Raw genomic sequence first — 16,803 nt, 5'->3', positions numbered from 1 at the left:
CGCGCGCATGCGCGGTGAGGACGCGGGCGAGCCGCAGGCGTGGTTACGGCCACTCGGATGCTTGCCCCGCGCATGCGCGGTGAGGATGCGAGGGAGCCTCAGGATCGGTTACGGTCACCGGAGCTGTCCTTGGGTGTCTGCGGAGGGCTGCACTGCAGTAGCGGTCCGTGAGGGCATGGTTCCCGCTTTCTTGGCCTCTGAGGAGGGATGGCCGTGTCTAATCTATCTAGTACTGTGAGGTGGTGGTTTGCCTCTACTTTTTTTTTTTTTTTAGTTTTTGTTGTGCTGAGAAATATGCCAAGTCTTTGACCAAACTTCAGCCATGCTCTTGATCGTTTCCGTAGGTCTATCTATGCACTCTTGTGTAAAATCTACTCTTCCAGCGCCATCAGACGCTCTTGAATATGAGCAAGTTTTTGGTCCTCCACCTTACCGCAGAGGGCAGATCTTGACTTCAGCCATTGTCTTCCTAATTTTCTCTTTCACAGATCCCTCTCTTTTCCCTCATAATGGTCCATAGTTGGTAGTAGAACTCATTTTCCTCCCCACAAGACCTTGGCGCAATGTTTCCGAACCACCTTCTTAAGCTTTTACAAATAGGATTGATTGCCCTTTTCGTTACCGTATCTATATCTATGTGCGTGTACTTGTGTGTATATAACCATTAAGTACAAGTACATTTGTATTGTACAACCATGACCATTATCTCCTGATAAAATTTAGAAACTAAAAAGCAGGGGCTGGAGAGATGGCTCTGAAGTGAAAGCATTTTTTGCTCTTCCAGAAGACCCAGATTCGATTTCCACACCTAAATATCACCTGGCAGCTGCTCATAACTCCAGTTCCAGGGAATCCAGCATCCTCTTCGAGTCTTCTCAGGCACAAGGCACAAACAGTGCACTTACATACCTGTAGGCAAAACCTTCATACACATAAAATAAAAAAATATTTTTTTAAGTTTAAATTCATTCTTGTGCTACATAGTATGTTTGAGGCCAGTCAGAAACACATACGTTCCTGTCTCAAAAACAAAATAATTTTTTAAAAAACACCAAAACCTTTGTTGACATATACTGCATACATGTGAGATGAGGTCGGAGAACTGTGGATCTGAGACTGCAATCATATTTTAGGGGGAAAGTCACTCTTAAAAGAAAAGGCAATTGTTTCCCACTTCCTTATCTCTTCATCTTCTGGCAACCGTTAACCTATATTCTGCTTATAGACTGACCTAATTTAGACATTTCAAATAAATGCAATTGTGTATAGTCACACCTAGCAGCCTTCCCAAGTCCAGATAGCTCGTGTTCTGGAGTCCACACATGTAGCTAGCATCAGTATTTCCTCTTATTGCCTTTCAACATTCAGTTATATGGATATACCTCTATATACTATTTCTCCCCAGTTCAATGACATTTAGGGTTTTTTTCTCTTGCTGTAAATAGATTCTTCCCTCACATAATATATCCTGATTGGGAGATCCCGTGTGTGCATCAAGTGTCAGCAGGCAAACTACTTATGTCTGCCTGTGGCAGACATATTCAGCTCAGCACGAATCTCATTGCTTGATGGGGTCCACTCCAGCTGTGATCCTCCGTCCCTCTGCTCATCTCTCTGGACACTAGCTTTATACTCTGCCTCTATGCTTCTGTGTCTTGCCTTCCACAGCCCAGTGTCTCTGCGGCTCAGTTCTGAACTTCCAGTCAGCTTAAAGTTTCATATCTGAGACTCTGCAGCTCAACTCTGAAATTCCAGCAGATCTCCAAATGGATTTCTTATATTTCTAACCACTTTTGTCTCCAGGAAGGCTTCTTTGAACTGTGGGACCTTGTTAAAACTTTTGTAGCCTCCCTTAACCTACACACACACACACACACACACACACACACACACGCACGCACACCTTATGTGTGAGGTGTAATGTGTGATCCAAGAGTTAATAAGATTGGTGTAAAAGAACCTGTATTTGCCAATAAGCAATTGGAAACCAAGAGTACTTGGTAAAGCATAGCCAACAAAACCAGCATCGCCATAGATCTAATGCTATTCACTGCATTCCAGCATCATGGGAAGACACAGACTTGTCCATGATTCTGGCATAGTACACTACAAGAGTCGCTTTGCAGATGACTCTCTGAGTTCTGTTATTGTTGTTAATATCACCTGCGCCATTTTCATCATCACCATCCAACACATCCTCTAAAGTCTCTGCCACCCAGTGTGTCACTGTATCGGGGGCTGGCTAATCGATGAGATTACCCTTGAGGAACTTAAAACTCCAATTCATTGCATAGACAGTAATATCATTTTACTTTAATGGTGAAAATGGTCAGTTTGAATACATTTTTCTATAAAGAAGTTTGAAAAGTACCACCTCCAAACAGGCTGCTTTGATTTATTTACTATTTTGAATTAAAGGCATTTAAAAATTAGTGGGTAAAAAAAGTTCCCTGATTCATATTATTTCTTAATAGGAGATGAAATTCCTGTGTAGAGTTGTTCTTCTTGGCCAGGCGTGGTGGTGTGCACCTATAATACCAGCCCTTGAGATGCTGAGGGATAGGGTTTTAGGTCAGAGCTCTCCCCTGAAGTGACAATCCTCTGTTACCACTATCACATTGCTGAAGGTCCCTTCTGTCTCCAGCTATACCTTCCTCTATGAGCTGACTGCTCTGGTCCTTGGGCCTTGCCATACTCAAGCCCTACTGCTCTGTCCACTGCAGTATACGTGTGACTGGTTACCTGTGGAGCTACCATTCCTTATGGGACTTCATGCAGCATAAAACTTGGATTTAAAAGCTCCACATGGGTTCATCCTGCTTATCTGGCTTGTATCAATTGAATTCTCTAGCCCAGACTAAAGACAGAAGTGGATTTTTTGTGTCCCATCATCACATGCATACACTATCCTAAAATTTACCGCTGGAAATAAATGTCACATTGCGATTTGTTTCCACCAGAAATCTAGCAGCAGCTGGGCGGTGGTGGTGCAATCCTTTAAATGCCAGCACTCGGAAGGCAGGAGGGAGCGAATCTCTGTGAGTTTTGAGGCCAGCCTGGTCTACAGAATGAGTTCCAGGATTAGCTCATGAGGCTGAAGTGCAGGTGTGAGACAGGGCTGCCACTGTTTCCTGTCCCACTGACAGCCCCAGGTCTCTAGGCACAGCACAGGTTTCTTTCCACACTAGGAAGCTTCTGAGCCTTCGGAAGGCTTACCCCAGAGACAGACAGAGACAGAGAAGGACACCGGCAGGGAAAGAGGGAGAAAGCACACAAGTAGCTTATAGCAAAGCCACTGCCTGCATCTGTTTGTTTTTGAGAGAGGATCCTGCTATGCCGCCCAGCCTGGCCACAAAAGCCTGGGCGCAAGCTGGAACAAGAGTCAAAGGCTCTGGGAGCCACGATACATCAGTTCTAGCCATCTGCCCTAAAGAAAGCAAACGGAAATAGTGACAAAAAGGGAGGGAGGATTTTCGTCAACATAGCCGTGTTGCGGAGGTGGAAGCTAAACATGTCAGCCCATTACTGTATTACTGATAGGAGATATAGATTTTTTTTTGTCTTTTTTTTTTCAGATAGAGTCTCAAGTAGCCCAGACTGACCTTGAACTCACTACGTAGTTAGGATGACCTTGAGCTTCTGATTTCGGCTTCCACTTCCACTAGGATTGTAAGAGTGTACACCACTCAGAGTGAGCTTTAGGTGCTAACGGGAAGAATGGGGGCGATGTCAAGAGCCGTGGATAGCTAAGCAGTCTTGATTAAATTGCAGTCTAGTTATTTATTTTCTCCTTGTTTATTCTACAAGGTGGACTAAAGAAGTCCTCACTGCCTGAGGGGACAGGTAAGTTCCTGTGAGATAATTGCTCCTATTGGAGGGTAATCGTCACAAAGTGATTAGTTCTGCTATTCTTAGAACTCAGGGTGACTTCAGGTTAAGGACAACGACTTGAGTCTTTCAGGTGACTTTTGGGAATGCCTGGAATAAGACATTGGAAATATTGACAGCAAAATGCTTTGGTTATTCTTTAAGGAAAAAAATTTATTATGTCTGCACGAATCCCTTCAGATCAGAAGAGGGAACCAGATGTCATTACAAATGGTTGTGAGCCACCATGAGGGTGCTGGTAATTCAACTCTGGAAGAGCAGTCAGTGTTCTTAACCCCTTGGCCACCTCTCCAGCCCCAACTCTTATTTTTGTGCCCAAGCCTTGAAGCAGGATGGCAGGCTTAGTCTCACTCACTTTTAGAAGGGTACTCTTTGAGTAGCTGATGTGCTTACTTACAGAGTCAAGCAGGAGCCTGGACCATAGTTTTAATATGAAAGAGATGGAAAATGGCAGGCAGGGATGCCAGGCTTTCATCCTGCATTTTGTTACCTTGTGGGTCCACGAGATGCTAGTGTTTTTTTCTTTTTCTTTTTTTTTAGCAAAAGCAACATCAACATTCTCATTATAAGCAACCCTCTGCCCCCTTTCCCAAGAGGACCACGGATATGTGTCATCATCCTCTCTGAACATTTTTTTTTTTTTCGAGACAGGGTTTCTCTGCAGCTTTTTAAGAGCCTGTCCTGGAACTAGCTCTTGTAGACCAGGCTGGCCTCGAACTCACAGAGATCCGCCTGCCTCTGCCTCCCGAGTGCTGGGATTAAAGGCGTGCGCCACCACTGCCCGGCCTCTCTGAACATTTTTATCCTTTTGAGCAAGTTTGAGCACCTTACCTTTTGATCTCCCAATATTTATACTAGATGGTGAGTTTAGATGGAGCTATTTAGTGTAGTGTTTAGCTAACTCCAGTTTTTCTAGTCATTTTTCACTGATCTAATATCTTGATACTGAAGCTTTATCTCAAACTCCCAATTCCGCTGATCACCAATATTCAGAGTATTTTTGAATTTATATGGAAGTTACTGTAATAGTCTGTCCTGTCCCTTTAAGAGACAAGCCCCACCCACTCCTCCCTACCACCGCTGAGGTAGGCAATTCTTCAGCTTCCAGTCTGAGACCCTTCCTTTCTATCTCATTCCCAAAGAGGTAGCTGCTGCCATGGCTCCTCTTCCCCCCTACCCCTGTTTCTTTCCTCATCCCCCTTCTCCTTCCCTTTCCCCTTCCCTTCCATAACCCACTAAATAAATATCCAACCTCACTCTGCATGGTGTGCCCCCACCCCCACCCCCGGTTCCCTGCCTGGGACTGGCTGTCTTCATGGCCCACCGTGGTCTGGGGACCCACTGTCCGCTGACACCACTCGGGTACCTGCAGCATTTTATTTTTACCATTACAGTTCACCATATATCAATATGCCCACAGTACAATTCAGTTTCATCACTGAGTGAGTTATTAAGAATTATAAAGGAGCCGGGTGGTGGTGGCACACGCCTTTAATCCCAGCACTCGGGAGGCAGAGGCAGGCAGATCTCTGAGTTTGAGGCCAGCCTGGTCTACAAGAGCTAGTTGACAGACTCTAGAAACTACAGGGAAACCCTGTCTCGAAAAACCAAAAAAAAAAAAAAAAAGAATTATAAAGGAGTTTTTCCTTTCTCTTTTAAGATCTTAATCGATAGCTCAGGCTGGCCCTTGAAGCAATCCTCTTCCCTCGGCCTCTCAACTATTGGGATTGTACATATGAGCCATAACAAATGGCTACAGGCATATTCTATACCTCTCCCACCTAATAACCACTTGTCTATCAGATGTTACTATGGACAAATGTTGATACATCTAGCTATGTTCTTTTGGGAGCGGTGTTTCAATTTAGTTTGGACTGTGGGGATGTGACAGCCAACCCTAACCTGTTGGTACTGCTCAGAAATGAACTTTTCCATCCCAGGCATTAGAGTGCTCAGACCTGAGTAATAATTTACATAGTGCCCCCGTGATGGCCAAAGAATCTTAATATGGAGCCAAGCATCTCTTCAGAGTCATGCCCCGGGCCCTTTGGCTACTATGAGAAAATATCACTGTTCACACCCTACTCAAACAGCATAAGGTAGGAAAGGCCCAATCATCAGATTCTGGTTGGTTAATTTCTTTTTTCTTTTTTTATCAATTCACTTAAAGCACTCCTTGTACTGACTATTGGTGAACATGACTTCCCTTGCCAGTTGGAACAGAATGACCTGGAGAAATAGCTAAAAGAAAAGGTCATTGTTCTTAACAACTGACTTCAAAAGCTCAGCCTAAAAATAGTAGATTTAAATGAAAGCACCAGGCTTGTTTGTCATTTGAATTTGGGTAAAGACTCTGGGTTAGATCCACTGATTCACGTTAACTTCCATCTTGCTAAGTTCTGATACGTCCCTGTACTACTTTTCCCCCATGACGAAATGACTGCTTATTTGAGTTGAGGAAATACTGGGGGGAAAAGGTAGGACAGGGAAGCTAACGATGGTCACGAAGAAAGCGGTCCTTGGAAGACTGTAGGCTGTGGAGGTAGGCCCATCTCCCATCTCCTCACCCAAAGTGCATGGATGCAAAGCTTTCTTAATTCTTTGCCTGGTTTTTCACTTTTTGGAAATATCTTAAAACTAACGCATCAACCCAGAGACAGTATAATATATCGATGACCACCATACATTCTTTCCACACACAGGGGCATTGCAGGTTTGAATCAACTAAAGCTTAACTGTCTCCTCAAACATGTCCCTTCTTTAGTGGTGAAAACATTCAAAAAATCCGTCCAGCCGGGCGGCGGTGGCGCACGCCTTTAATCCCAGCACTCGGGAGGCAGAGGCAGGCGGATCTCTGTGAGTTCGAGACCAGCGTGGTCTACAAGAGCTAGTTCCAGGACAGGCTCCAAAGCTACAGAGAAACCCTGTCTCGAAAAACCAAAAAAAAAAAAAAAAAAAAAAAAAAAACCCGTCCAGCTTTTTGAAGCGCATACTACAGTATTGTCACCATGGCCTTGCTTTAAAACAAGCTGGGTGAGGCTGAAGAGGTGGTTAAATTAGTAAAGCTTGGCTGCTCTTCCGGAGAGGGGTGCTGAGTTCCCATCAAACCATCAGCAGTTCACCCCGGCTCCAGGGATCCCACGCCCCCTTCCGGTACCTTCATTCATAGAAATAAGAAACAAAATAAATAATGAATTAAGAAAAGATGCTAGGTGGTTGGGGCCCCTGGCCACACAACCCGCAGGTGGCGTCCCGCCCCCAAGCCGTCATAACTCCGCGCCGTAGCCCCGCCCACCTGCCGGTTAACCCCTCCCACAGGCGGCTGAGTTGTCCCCCAAGCCCAGTGGCGGTCGCGTCTTTAGTCGTCTCAGGCTCACACGCTCGTCGGTCCTTCGCCCACTCGTGTTTGCTGGCCGCGCGCTCGGAGGGATGTGGGCCGGGGCCGCGGGGCTGAGGGGCTCCTGCGCGCGGCTGCAGACCCTGCGGGGCGGCCATGGGGCCGCGCTTCTTCCCGGCGGCGCGCAGGCCCTGCACACCTCGGTCGCTTCCTGCGGCAACAAGAACTTGCTCAAGAAATTTGCTTCGAAAACCAGGTATGCACCGGCCAGTGTCCGCTGCGGGCCGGTCGCCTGGTGCACAGTTGGATGGAGGCTGTTTCTGCAGGGGACAGATGTCCACGAGGGACTAGGTCGGGACCGTGGGTTAGGGGTCTGTGGGGAGGGGAGCGATAACGATATTCGTGTTAGAAGATGATTATTGGCAAGTCACCTGCAGTTTGGCCTTTGACAATTTCCCACTACGCTTTCAGTTTTTTTTAAATATACAGTGTTAAGCCTCCAGAAACATCACATTGCATAAAATTTGTCTTAATTAGATAATTTTAGTAATAAGTATATGAAAAGATATTCTGATTTCTCTGGGTAGTAGCGGCGCATGCCTTTAATCCCAGTCGGGAGGCAGAGGAAGCGGGGGGATCTCTGAGTTCAAGGCCACCCTTGGTCAACAGCAAGAATTCCAGGATAGCCAGGGCTAAGCAGAGAAGCCTTGTCTCGAAAAAACGAAAACAAAACAAGAAAAAGATACTTTGATTTCCACAGCATCTTGGAGTCTACTAAGTGTGGTAAGCCAGTTTATATTTTGGGAGGTTTTGTTTTAACAACTGATTTTACAGGTGGTTTTAGTTTACTGAAGAAGGGCATAGTTTTGATACTGGCCTCGGATTCTTTATCAGAACTTAATGTGGTATCCTTAATGTCCTTTGCTATTCAGACACGGTAGCTTGGCTGACATGTTCAGTCTGTCTCTGTTTGACAGCTGTAATGGTTTTGGGACATCCTGGTTGGAAGTTGTGTGACTGTACACCACTGGAATTTGATGGGTTTTTTTTTTCGTGACTGTATGTGGGTTGTGGAGTTGGAGGAAAAGCAACAGAGGAAAACGACTGTTTTATCAAGGGCGGATCTGGCCACTGTGCTTAAACTGCCCTGGGTATTAGGTGTCCCTTTTTGTCATTGTTTGTAAGAAGTTGCTTTGTGTAATCCCTGACCTTAGGAGGTGAAGAACTGTGATCATGGATTGTTTGGAATTCTTTGTGGGAGATGTGTCCCTTCGTTTATTAATTCATTTACCAGTATGGACTAGTTAGTGGTAATCAACTATTATTTTGTTTTGCTCAAAGTGTTCCATTTTTGGTCATCAACAGCCTTCTCAGCCCCTTTATTCCCTTGACACATCCCATATGTTTAGTGATTCTTACCTTGTGGCACTTCAAGATGTCTTAAGTTCATCTTACATATACCCCCATTCCCCCAACACTAAGAATCGGTCATTCTTATGAGGAGCCCAGGTTACTCTGCTGGGAAACATGATCTGGGAGCAGGGTGTTATAGTGGCGTTTCATTTGTATTTTAATAAATAAAGCTGCCCTGAAGATCAGAAAGTAAAACAGTTCCACTGGTCAGCCTTACAGACCACACAGTGGTAACACACATGTTTAATACCAGCCACACTAGTTACCATAGAAACTGGGCAGTGCCAGTTATATTCCTCCAAGCTCTAGAGAGAAATATAAGGCGGGAGGAGACAATTTACAGGCCGAGTCTCATTCTAAGATTCCGGGAGGCAAAATCGCCATTTTCAGACTGAGGTTGAGGTAAGAACAGTGGCTGGCTGCTTTGCTTTTATGGTCTTCAGGTTGACCACCAATTTCTGTCTCTGAGTTTTTATTAATTATGCTTCAGGGTATTGATATATCTGGGCTTTGGTCCTTCTACTTGTAAGCATTTTGTGCTTATCTGAAGCCTCTGTCCTCTTTCCCCGCCCACCGTTCTAAAGCTCCCTCCTGTTCTAACAGTGAGAAGTGAGGCTTTCCTCAGTTTCCTAACTGTTCAGTCCAGCACTTCAGAACTATCAACCTTTATCTTCACGAGTGGTCACTGAGGCAGGGTTGTGTTATAACTGACTTCTGTCCGTCCCCACAGCCACGTTGCTGCCCCCAACCTTCAGTGGTTGTTGCATGGTTCCTATTAACATGTCCCTGTGTCTTCTGAAAGCACTCTACACTGGGGGTGCTAGGCCTTTTTACCTAGTTCATGCAACTCTTTTTTTCTTGGCTTTAATAACTATCCCATCTAATTGTTCTTAAAAAGAGACCCGCTTTTTAAAGATTTATGTATATGAATGTGTGTGTGTGTGTGGGGGGGTGTTTTCTTAATGTAGCCCTGGCTGTCCTGGAACTAACTTTGTAGACCAGGCTGGCCTCGAACTCACAGAGATCCATCTGCCTCTCCCTCTAGTGCTGGGTCTAAAGCTGTGTGCCACCACCTCTTGGCCTATGTATATGACTTTTGAAGATTTGCTCACATCATTCATCCTCCACTCGGAGGCAGAGGCAGGTGATCTCTGTGAGTTCGAAGCCAGAAAACCAAACAAACCAACAGAAAACATTTATTATACATGTAAGAGTATTTGGTCTGCATGTGAGTTATGTGCACCATGTACAATCCTGGTATCTGTGGAGGTCTGAAGAGGGCGCCAGATTCCCTGGGAACAGTGATTGTGAGATACCACGTGGGTACTGGGAACTGAACCCAGGTTCTCTGAAAGAGTAGCTAGTGCTCTTAACCACTGAGCCATCTCTCCAGCACCCCTCTTCCCCCATCTAAATTTTGACTTCTTGATGTAGAAAGAAGTTTTGGTATGAAGGTCCATCCCTGGGGTCTCACTTGACTCAGAAGCCATCCAAGTTTGAGTTCTTCACAAAGAGCACCCTAAGGAAGGCAAGGAAGGAAGACACCATCCGTCTAAGAACCCTGAACGGTCTTCTCTACAAAGCAGTGATGGAGTTGCTGTGCACTCCACAAGTGAGCCAGGAGGTCTACGACCTGAATGTGGAGGTCTCCAAGGTGAGCACAGGTCAGAACTGGGGCAGGAAGGCATGGGCTTAGTTTTGCCTGGACCTGTCATACTGAGGTCTTGGTTGGGAGTGCAGAGGTGGTCCCAAATCTGGTTTAAGTCTTGGGACAAGGTGCGGAAGTAGAGCTGTTGTTCTTCTTGGATGAGGGACCTGTGACATCACAGCAGCCAGTGCGATGAGACAAAGCACCCGAAGACGTTTCGGGAGGTGGTGTGGGATCCGCTGTGTCCGCTTTCATAAACGTAGTGGGGTCCTCCATCTTTCCTAGAAGGCTGATTTAAGAAGAAATAGGGGGCAGTTTGTTATTTCCAGTTCCCCACATCTGGAGAGATTACTGTGCAGCAATGCTGTGGGGACATGGGGGTAAGCTTAGCTGTCTGTGACCCTCCTTCCCTGCCATGAATGCTGTGGTGTCCGACTGGCGTCACCAGAGCAATCTTGTGGGTGTAGGAGGCAAAAGAAGCTGCTGTTCTTACTGCAGCATACTGCGTGAGCTGCAAAGTCTAAACCTAAAGTGACCTGCAGCTGGGGTGTACCCCAGGTCTCTGTGACTTCAGACTTCTCAGCCTGCCGAGTGTACTGGAAGATAGGTGTCTCTGCGGACCAGAACAGGCACACGGAGGCCATCCTGCAGAGGAGCGCTGCCTACATAAGGTGATAATGTTGCTTTCTACGCGTTCTGCCTTCTGCCTGCACCTTAAGTGGCTTGGCTGTTTGTCTGTAGGTAAACTTTCAAAATTTCTCACCGACGGCTTTTGCTTTTAAGGAAAATCTTGAACTTCAGAGTATAAGTTATGTTTTCCTGTGAGGCCTAATCTAATCAGATCTCTCAGAAGTTTTGTGGGGCACCAAAAGTTTTGTCTAGACCTCTGAGGCAAGAACTGTTTTGTCCATAGTAGGGTGCTCGTTTGCCTCCCTGTCTAAGGCTAGCTCCTTATTGCATTGCTGCCCATGCTTACTGCCCAGGCTTACACGTTGCCTCGTTCACCTAAAAAATATCCTGGATAAATAAGTAAAAGGTAAAAGTACACGATTTTAAATATCAGCCCTTGATAGGAAACACAGGCAGGTCTCTGATGTCTGCAGAGGCACAGCCCTCCCTCGGGATTCTGTACACACACACACACACATACACACACACGAGAGACTGTCTACAGCTTCTCAAGTGTACGTTTTTGGCAGATGTCTCTGAAGAATAAACAAGTGAACCACCAAAAAGCAAGCAGCTGGTCATCCCTAAAGCTGGTAGCAAATTGTAACCTTCCAACACTTGCGCAGTTGGCGTCCTCTGTGAGCTTGATCGCTGGAAGAACTCTACGGCGGTTCTTGTGGGATCATGACTTCACCACACGTACTATGTAGGGTTCTGGTCTGGTGTCAGCCTCAGGACTAGCATACAAGGTTGTAAAGCCACACATGGGGAGAAGGTGCATTAACCTGCCAGGCCCTGATGCATTTTAATGTGATGCTTAATTTGTCAGGGTGTACAGAGGATCAGAGAGATCCCTGCTTTCCCAATACATTTCCTCGCCTCCATTTATTATCTGTGTGAGGCCACGGTTTTTTGTGCATTAGCAAAAACAGCACCAGGAAGCAGATGCAGAGTGTAGCCTTGACTGTCCTCCACTATGCTGGCTGTCACAAACAAGGCCGCTGCTGCCAATACGTCTTTAAAAGTCATTTTTTCATTAAAAATGTTTGTGCTAGCAGTTAGTAGGTTTATCACTTTAAACAACTTTTAAAATATGTCATTTGTAAGTTTCTCAGATTTAATTTCTACTGTAGTAAACATCAGTAGAACAACATTTTTAAAAAAAGTTGTTGGTCTGGTGGTGGTGACGCATGCCCTTGATCCCAGCACTCAGGAGACAGGTGGATCTCTGTGAGTTCGAGTATAGCCAGGGCTGTTAAGACAGAGAAACCCTGTCTCAAAAAACCAAAAAAGAAAAAAAAAGTTGTTGGCTATTCTCAATAACTTTTTTGGATTGTAAAGAATCTTGAAATGCAAAATTTTGCAAATTGATGGGCTGTTTGGACATAATGAAGTTACTCCGTGGCTTAGTTGGGGTTTCTCTTGCTGTGACAAAACACCACGATCAGAAAGCAAGTTGGGGAGAAAAGGGTTTATTGGGTGTGCACTTCCGTATTGCTGTTCTTTATCAAAGGAAGTCAGGCCAGGAACTCAAATAGGGTTGGAACCTGGAGGCAGGAGCTGATGCAGAGGCCGTGGAGGGGTGCTGTTGGCTGGCTTGCTCATCTGGCTTGCTCAGCCTGCTTTCTTACTGAGCCCAGAACCACCAGCCAGGGATGGCACCACCCACCATTGATCACTAATTAAGAAGATGCCTTACAGCTGGATCTCATGGAGGCATTTCCTCAACTGAGGCTCCTTCCTCTGATGACTCCAGCTTGTGTCGAGTTGGCACAAAACCAGTCAGTGCTCTCAGTTTGTTCAGTTAAAAAAAAGGCAGAAATCCAGCTGGCCACACATCTTGGAGCTGGTTCCTTCCCACACACCTCCAGCTCCTCCCTGTCGCTCTTGCCTTCACATACTCCTCTGGCTCAGGAAGAAGACTGTGCTGGGGACACACGTGGGACTTTGTCCAGCATGCCTGTGTCCATTCGTCTGTGTACTGTCTTGTGTTCCCTGCAAGGGTCACTAGCATCCGCTTCATAGAGAGTGTCTGCAGTTATCACAGAAGGGCTGCTTTCTTTGTTTCCTGTTAAACAAGTGTGGGTGTGGTTGGAAGCAATCAGACGATAGCTGAGTTGAATGCTTCTTCGAGACTATTGCAGTTGCCCAAATTTGGTGCTAAAATTTTGGGATTACAGGACCTAGACCTCATTTGGCTGATCTGTATCACATGGCTGAGTTGTGCCAAAATCCTTCATCTCTAGCATTCTGGGATGTCAGGCTGGAGTCCTCTCAGGCAGTGTCTACTGAGTACAGGATGCTGGAAGTCCATAGTTAGAGTGCGCTCCAGTCCGGGCAGAGTGAGGAACAGTTGTGGTGTGGGGCGTCTGATACTCTTAGTGGTGAGGCAGTCTGAGAGAGGCTCCCCCAAACTTCATTTCTCTCCCCCCTCCCCTGCCTTCTCCTCCCTCACCCTTCTCCTTCTTCTCCCTTCCCCTCCTGTCTCTTTCCCTCCCTTCCATGCCTCCATAGTGAGCAAGACTCCTTACAGCCTGGTCATTTGGTGGGTGTGATGTAGTTTGGCTCCTTCCCACTAAATGTGTGCTCTTTCCTCAGGCACCTTCTGATGTCTCAGCAGACCCTGAGAAATGTTCCACCCATAGTGTTTATTCAAGACAAAAAAGACGTAGTTCTGGCTGAGGTGAGCTTTTGAAATAATTAGCTTTTTTTTAAAAAAAATTTTTTGTTTTTGTTTGTTTTGTTTTCGAGACAAGGTTTCTCTTTTTAGCTTTGGAGCCTGTCCTGGAACTCATTCTGTAGACCAGGCTGGCCTCGAACTCACAGAAATCTGCCTGCCTCTGCCTCCTGAGTGCTGGGATTAAAGGCATGCTCCATCAGCACCCTGATATTTATTAGATTTTTAAAAAGTTATGTGTGTGAGTGTTTTGCCTTTATGTATGACTGTGTGTTTATATTACCCTCTGAGGACATTTGGCTCCAGGAACTAGTGTGTGGGTGCTGGGAATTGAACCCAGATCCTCTGGAGGAGCAACGGCTGATCCCAACTGCTGAGCCATCTCTCTGACCAGCTGTATTCAGGGACTGTGTATAGTGTTGCTTATCAACTTGCTCCTCAAGGCTTGCTCAGCCAGCTTCTTTCTGTACCGGAGGTCTACCTACAGTGGCCCCACCCACAATGGGCTGGGTACTCCCACATCAGTCTTCAGTTAAGAAAATGCCCTACAGACTTGTCTGCAAGTCAGAAAATGCATTTTCTCAGTTGAGGTTTCCTCCTCCCGAATGTCAGGTTGGTATAAAACTTGCCAGCACAGCCGGGCGGTGGTGGCGCACGCCTTTAATCCCAGCACTCGGGAGGCAGAGGCAGGCGGATCTCTGAGTTCGAGGCCAGCCTGGTCTACAAGAGCTAGTTCCAGGACAGGCTCTAGAAACTACAGGGAAACCCTGTCTCGAAAAACCAAAAAAAAAAAAAGAAAAAAAAAAAAACTTGCCAGCACAGTGGGTGTGGAGGTCAGAGCAGCCTTCCTCCATGTCTGTCCTGAGGATTCTACTCAGGACACCAGTCTTGGCTGCAAGTGTCTTTACCAACGGAGCCATCTCCCCTGCTCAGATAGTTAGCTTTTCATACTTTACTTTCATACTTTTTTATACTCATTAAACTTCAATGAGTAAAATTTTAAGTTTTATCTTTTTTAAGACAGAGTCTCATTTTGTAGCCTTGGCTGGCCTAGAACTTGCTTTGTAGACTAGGCTGACCTTAAACTCACAGAGATCTACCTGCCTGTGACTCCCGAGTGCTACTGCCTTTGGTTCAGGCCCCTTGAGCCCACAGAGTGGGCCCTTGTGGCTGTGACTGACCTTCGTGTCTGTTCTGTCCATACTGGAAGCTTCCTTTTCCCAAATGCTCAGATTCTGTGGCAAAGTGGAATCGTTTTGCGAAACTACTTTAGAAACCAGTAAATACTAGTTACACAATTAGTCCAGTGTTTATTTCCCTCATAGACCTGTATAATGTTACAATAACATTCTAACCTCAGTTGTCGTCAGAGAGCTTGTGGTAGGTTGAAGTGCCAGCAAGGGTGTGAGACATAGACTCTGTTGTGCCACCACATTGAGAAGGCGTCTGGGTGGCATTGACTGAAGCTGGAGACATGTGCTGAGCTGTGTGAGAGGCTGCGATGCCCTTCCTGGGAAGCAGAGGGCGGAGCTGAGGCCCGCCATCCCCACGCTTTCTTCTCAGGTAGATCGCTTACTGGCAGTGGCTGACTTTGGACCCCCAGAGGAAAGGGACGACTTGGCACAAGACGGTTTGAGGTGAGGCTTGTGGACATCTTTCTGTTCCCTGTGACAGATGCTTAGGCTACAGCAGCCACTGAATCTGTGTCTCCACTAGCCCACATTGCCCCGTGGTACCTGCCCCTGGGTCCAGCATGTGCCTGCATAGTTCTGGGTGCCTGCCCGTACACTCCCACACTCAGATGAGGAAAACTGGGGGCTCACACATTGACCAATACCAGCCATTGTCTCTGACTCTGAAGAACCTAAACCAGGGTCACCTTACTATGTCCTTGTCACCCTCAGACAAGTTCAGAAGTGCGAGGAGATGTAACAAGTGTTGTGTGCAGATGCTTTGGTCCAAACCCCCTGATTTGGAGCTTGGTTTGGGCTCTGCATGAAGGATTCTTTTCTTCCTCTGCCCCCACTCTCCAGGAGTCCTGAAAGCCTGTCATCACACGATGCCCTAGAACCAGCCACACCCCCAAATCTGTGCGGGATTGACCATGAGGCCTTGAATAAGCAAATAAAGGAGTACAAACGCAAGAAGGAGAAAGGACTCCTTCCGCGTATGAGCCTGGCGCAACCGTCAGGGCGGGAGCCAATGCCTGACATGACTCATCTGCTGCGAAGGAGAAAGAAGACGTCATCCCGCGGGCACTAGGACACTTCCCCCAGAAGCTTCAGTTTGGGTGAGGAGGATGAGGACGACGACAGCGCCACAGAGTATGAGTGCCAAGCCCACGAGGCAGAAGAGGAGTGGGAAGCAGAGGCTAGAAGTGATGGGATACAGCAGGGATTCCATGGCCAAAGAGAACAGGGGCAGGGGTGAGGCCTTGGTGCTGGCTGCCCCTGCCCCTGCAGAGTGTGTGGTCTGATGAAGGCGGAGCCCTCGGTCTAGGCCATTCTCATGCTGTTTGTCATTCAGCCAGCTGAACAGTTCCTATCCTCACTGGTTTTTCTTCAACATTCATGTGTAACTAGAATAAATGGCATCTCTGAGAGACTCACAGATGTGCTACATCTTACCTCACAGTCGCTGGCACAGGCAGCCCGGCCTCTGTAGCAGGAGAGTTAAGTGCAGAACCCCTAGGCCTGCACCCGCAGAACCCCTAGGCCTGCATCTGCAGAACCCCTAGGCCTGCACCTGCAGAACCCCTAGGCCTGCATCTGCAGAATTCCCAGGCCTGCATCTGCAGAACCCCTAGGCCTGCACCTGCAGACCTCCACAGCCCATTATCAGTGCTTGGTCCCTGTCCCTGGATGACTTCTCTTTAATAAAGTATCTTGTATTTTTTGAGAATTTCATACATATGTACAATATATTTTGATCATATCTACTTCTCTCGTCTCCCTTCTAACCATTCTAGGTTTCTGCCCCTAAGTCTCTCTCCTAACTTCTGTCTCACCGACTCTAGTTAGTGCTGCTCATATGTGCATGGGTGCAGGACCATCACTGGAGCGCAGACAACCTACCGGGGCCACACCTGCGCCGCCCCAAAGAAACTAACTCTTGCTGGGTGGTGGTGGCACACATCTTTAATCCCAGCACTTGGGAGGACGAGACAGGAGG

At 46.8% G+C, this 16,803-nt stretch overlaps 1 protein-coding gene across 1 annotated transcript; it reads left to right on the top strand.

Annotated features, from left to right (window-relative positions):
- The first annotated feature begins 7,202 nt into the window (after window positions 1–7,202).
- On the top strand, window positions 7,203–16,538 carry Rbfa (ribosome binding factor A). The gene is made up of 6 exons (XM_038331962.2): window positions 7,203–7,481; window positions 10,073–10,292; window positions 10,845–10,957; window positions 13,554–13,638; window positions 15,196–15,269; window positions 15,666–16,538. The coding sequence occupies exons 1-6, from the start codon at window positions 7,318–7,320 to the stop codon at window positions 15,892–15,894; spliced, it is 885 nt and encodes a 294-aa protein (XP_038187890.1). The 5' UTR covers window positions 7,203–7,317; the 3' UTR covers window positions 15,895–16,538.
- The last annotated feature ends 265 nt before the right edge of the window (window positions 16,539–16,803 follow it).

Source organism: Arvicola amphibius, chromosome 5, assembly GCF_903992535.2.
Source record: "Arvicola amphibius chromosome 5, mArvAmp1.2, whole genome shotgun sequence".
NCBI lineage: Eukaryota > Metazoa > Chordata > Mammalia > Rodentia > Cricetidae > Arvicola > Arvicola amphibius.
The sequence above is the reverse complement of the archived record's forward strand: the minus strand, read 5'-3'. Positions and strand labels throughout refer to the sequence as shown.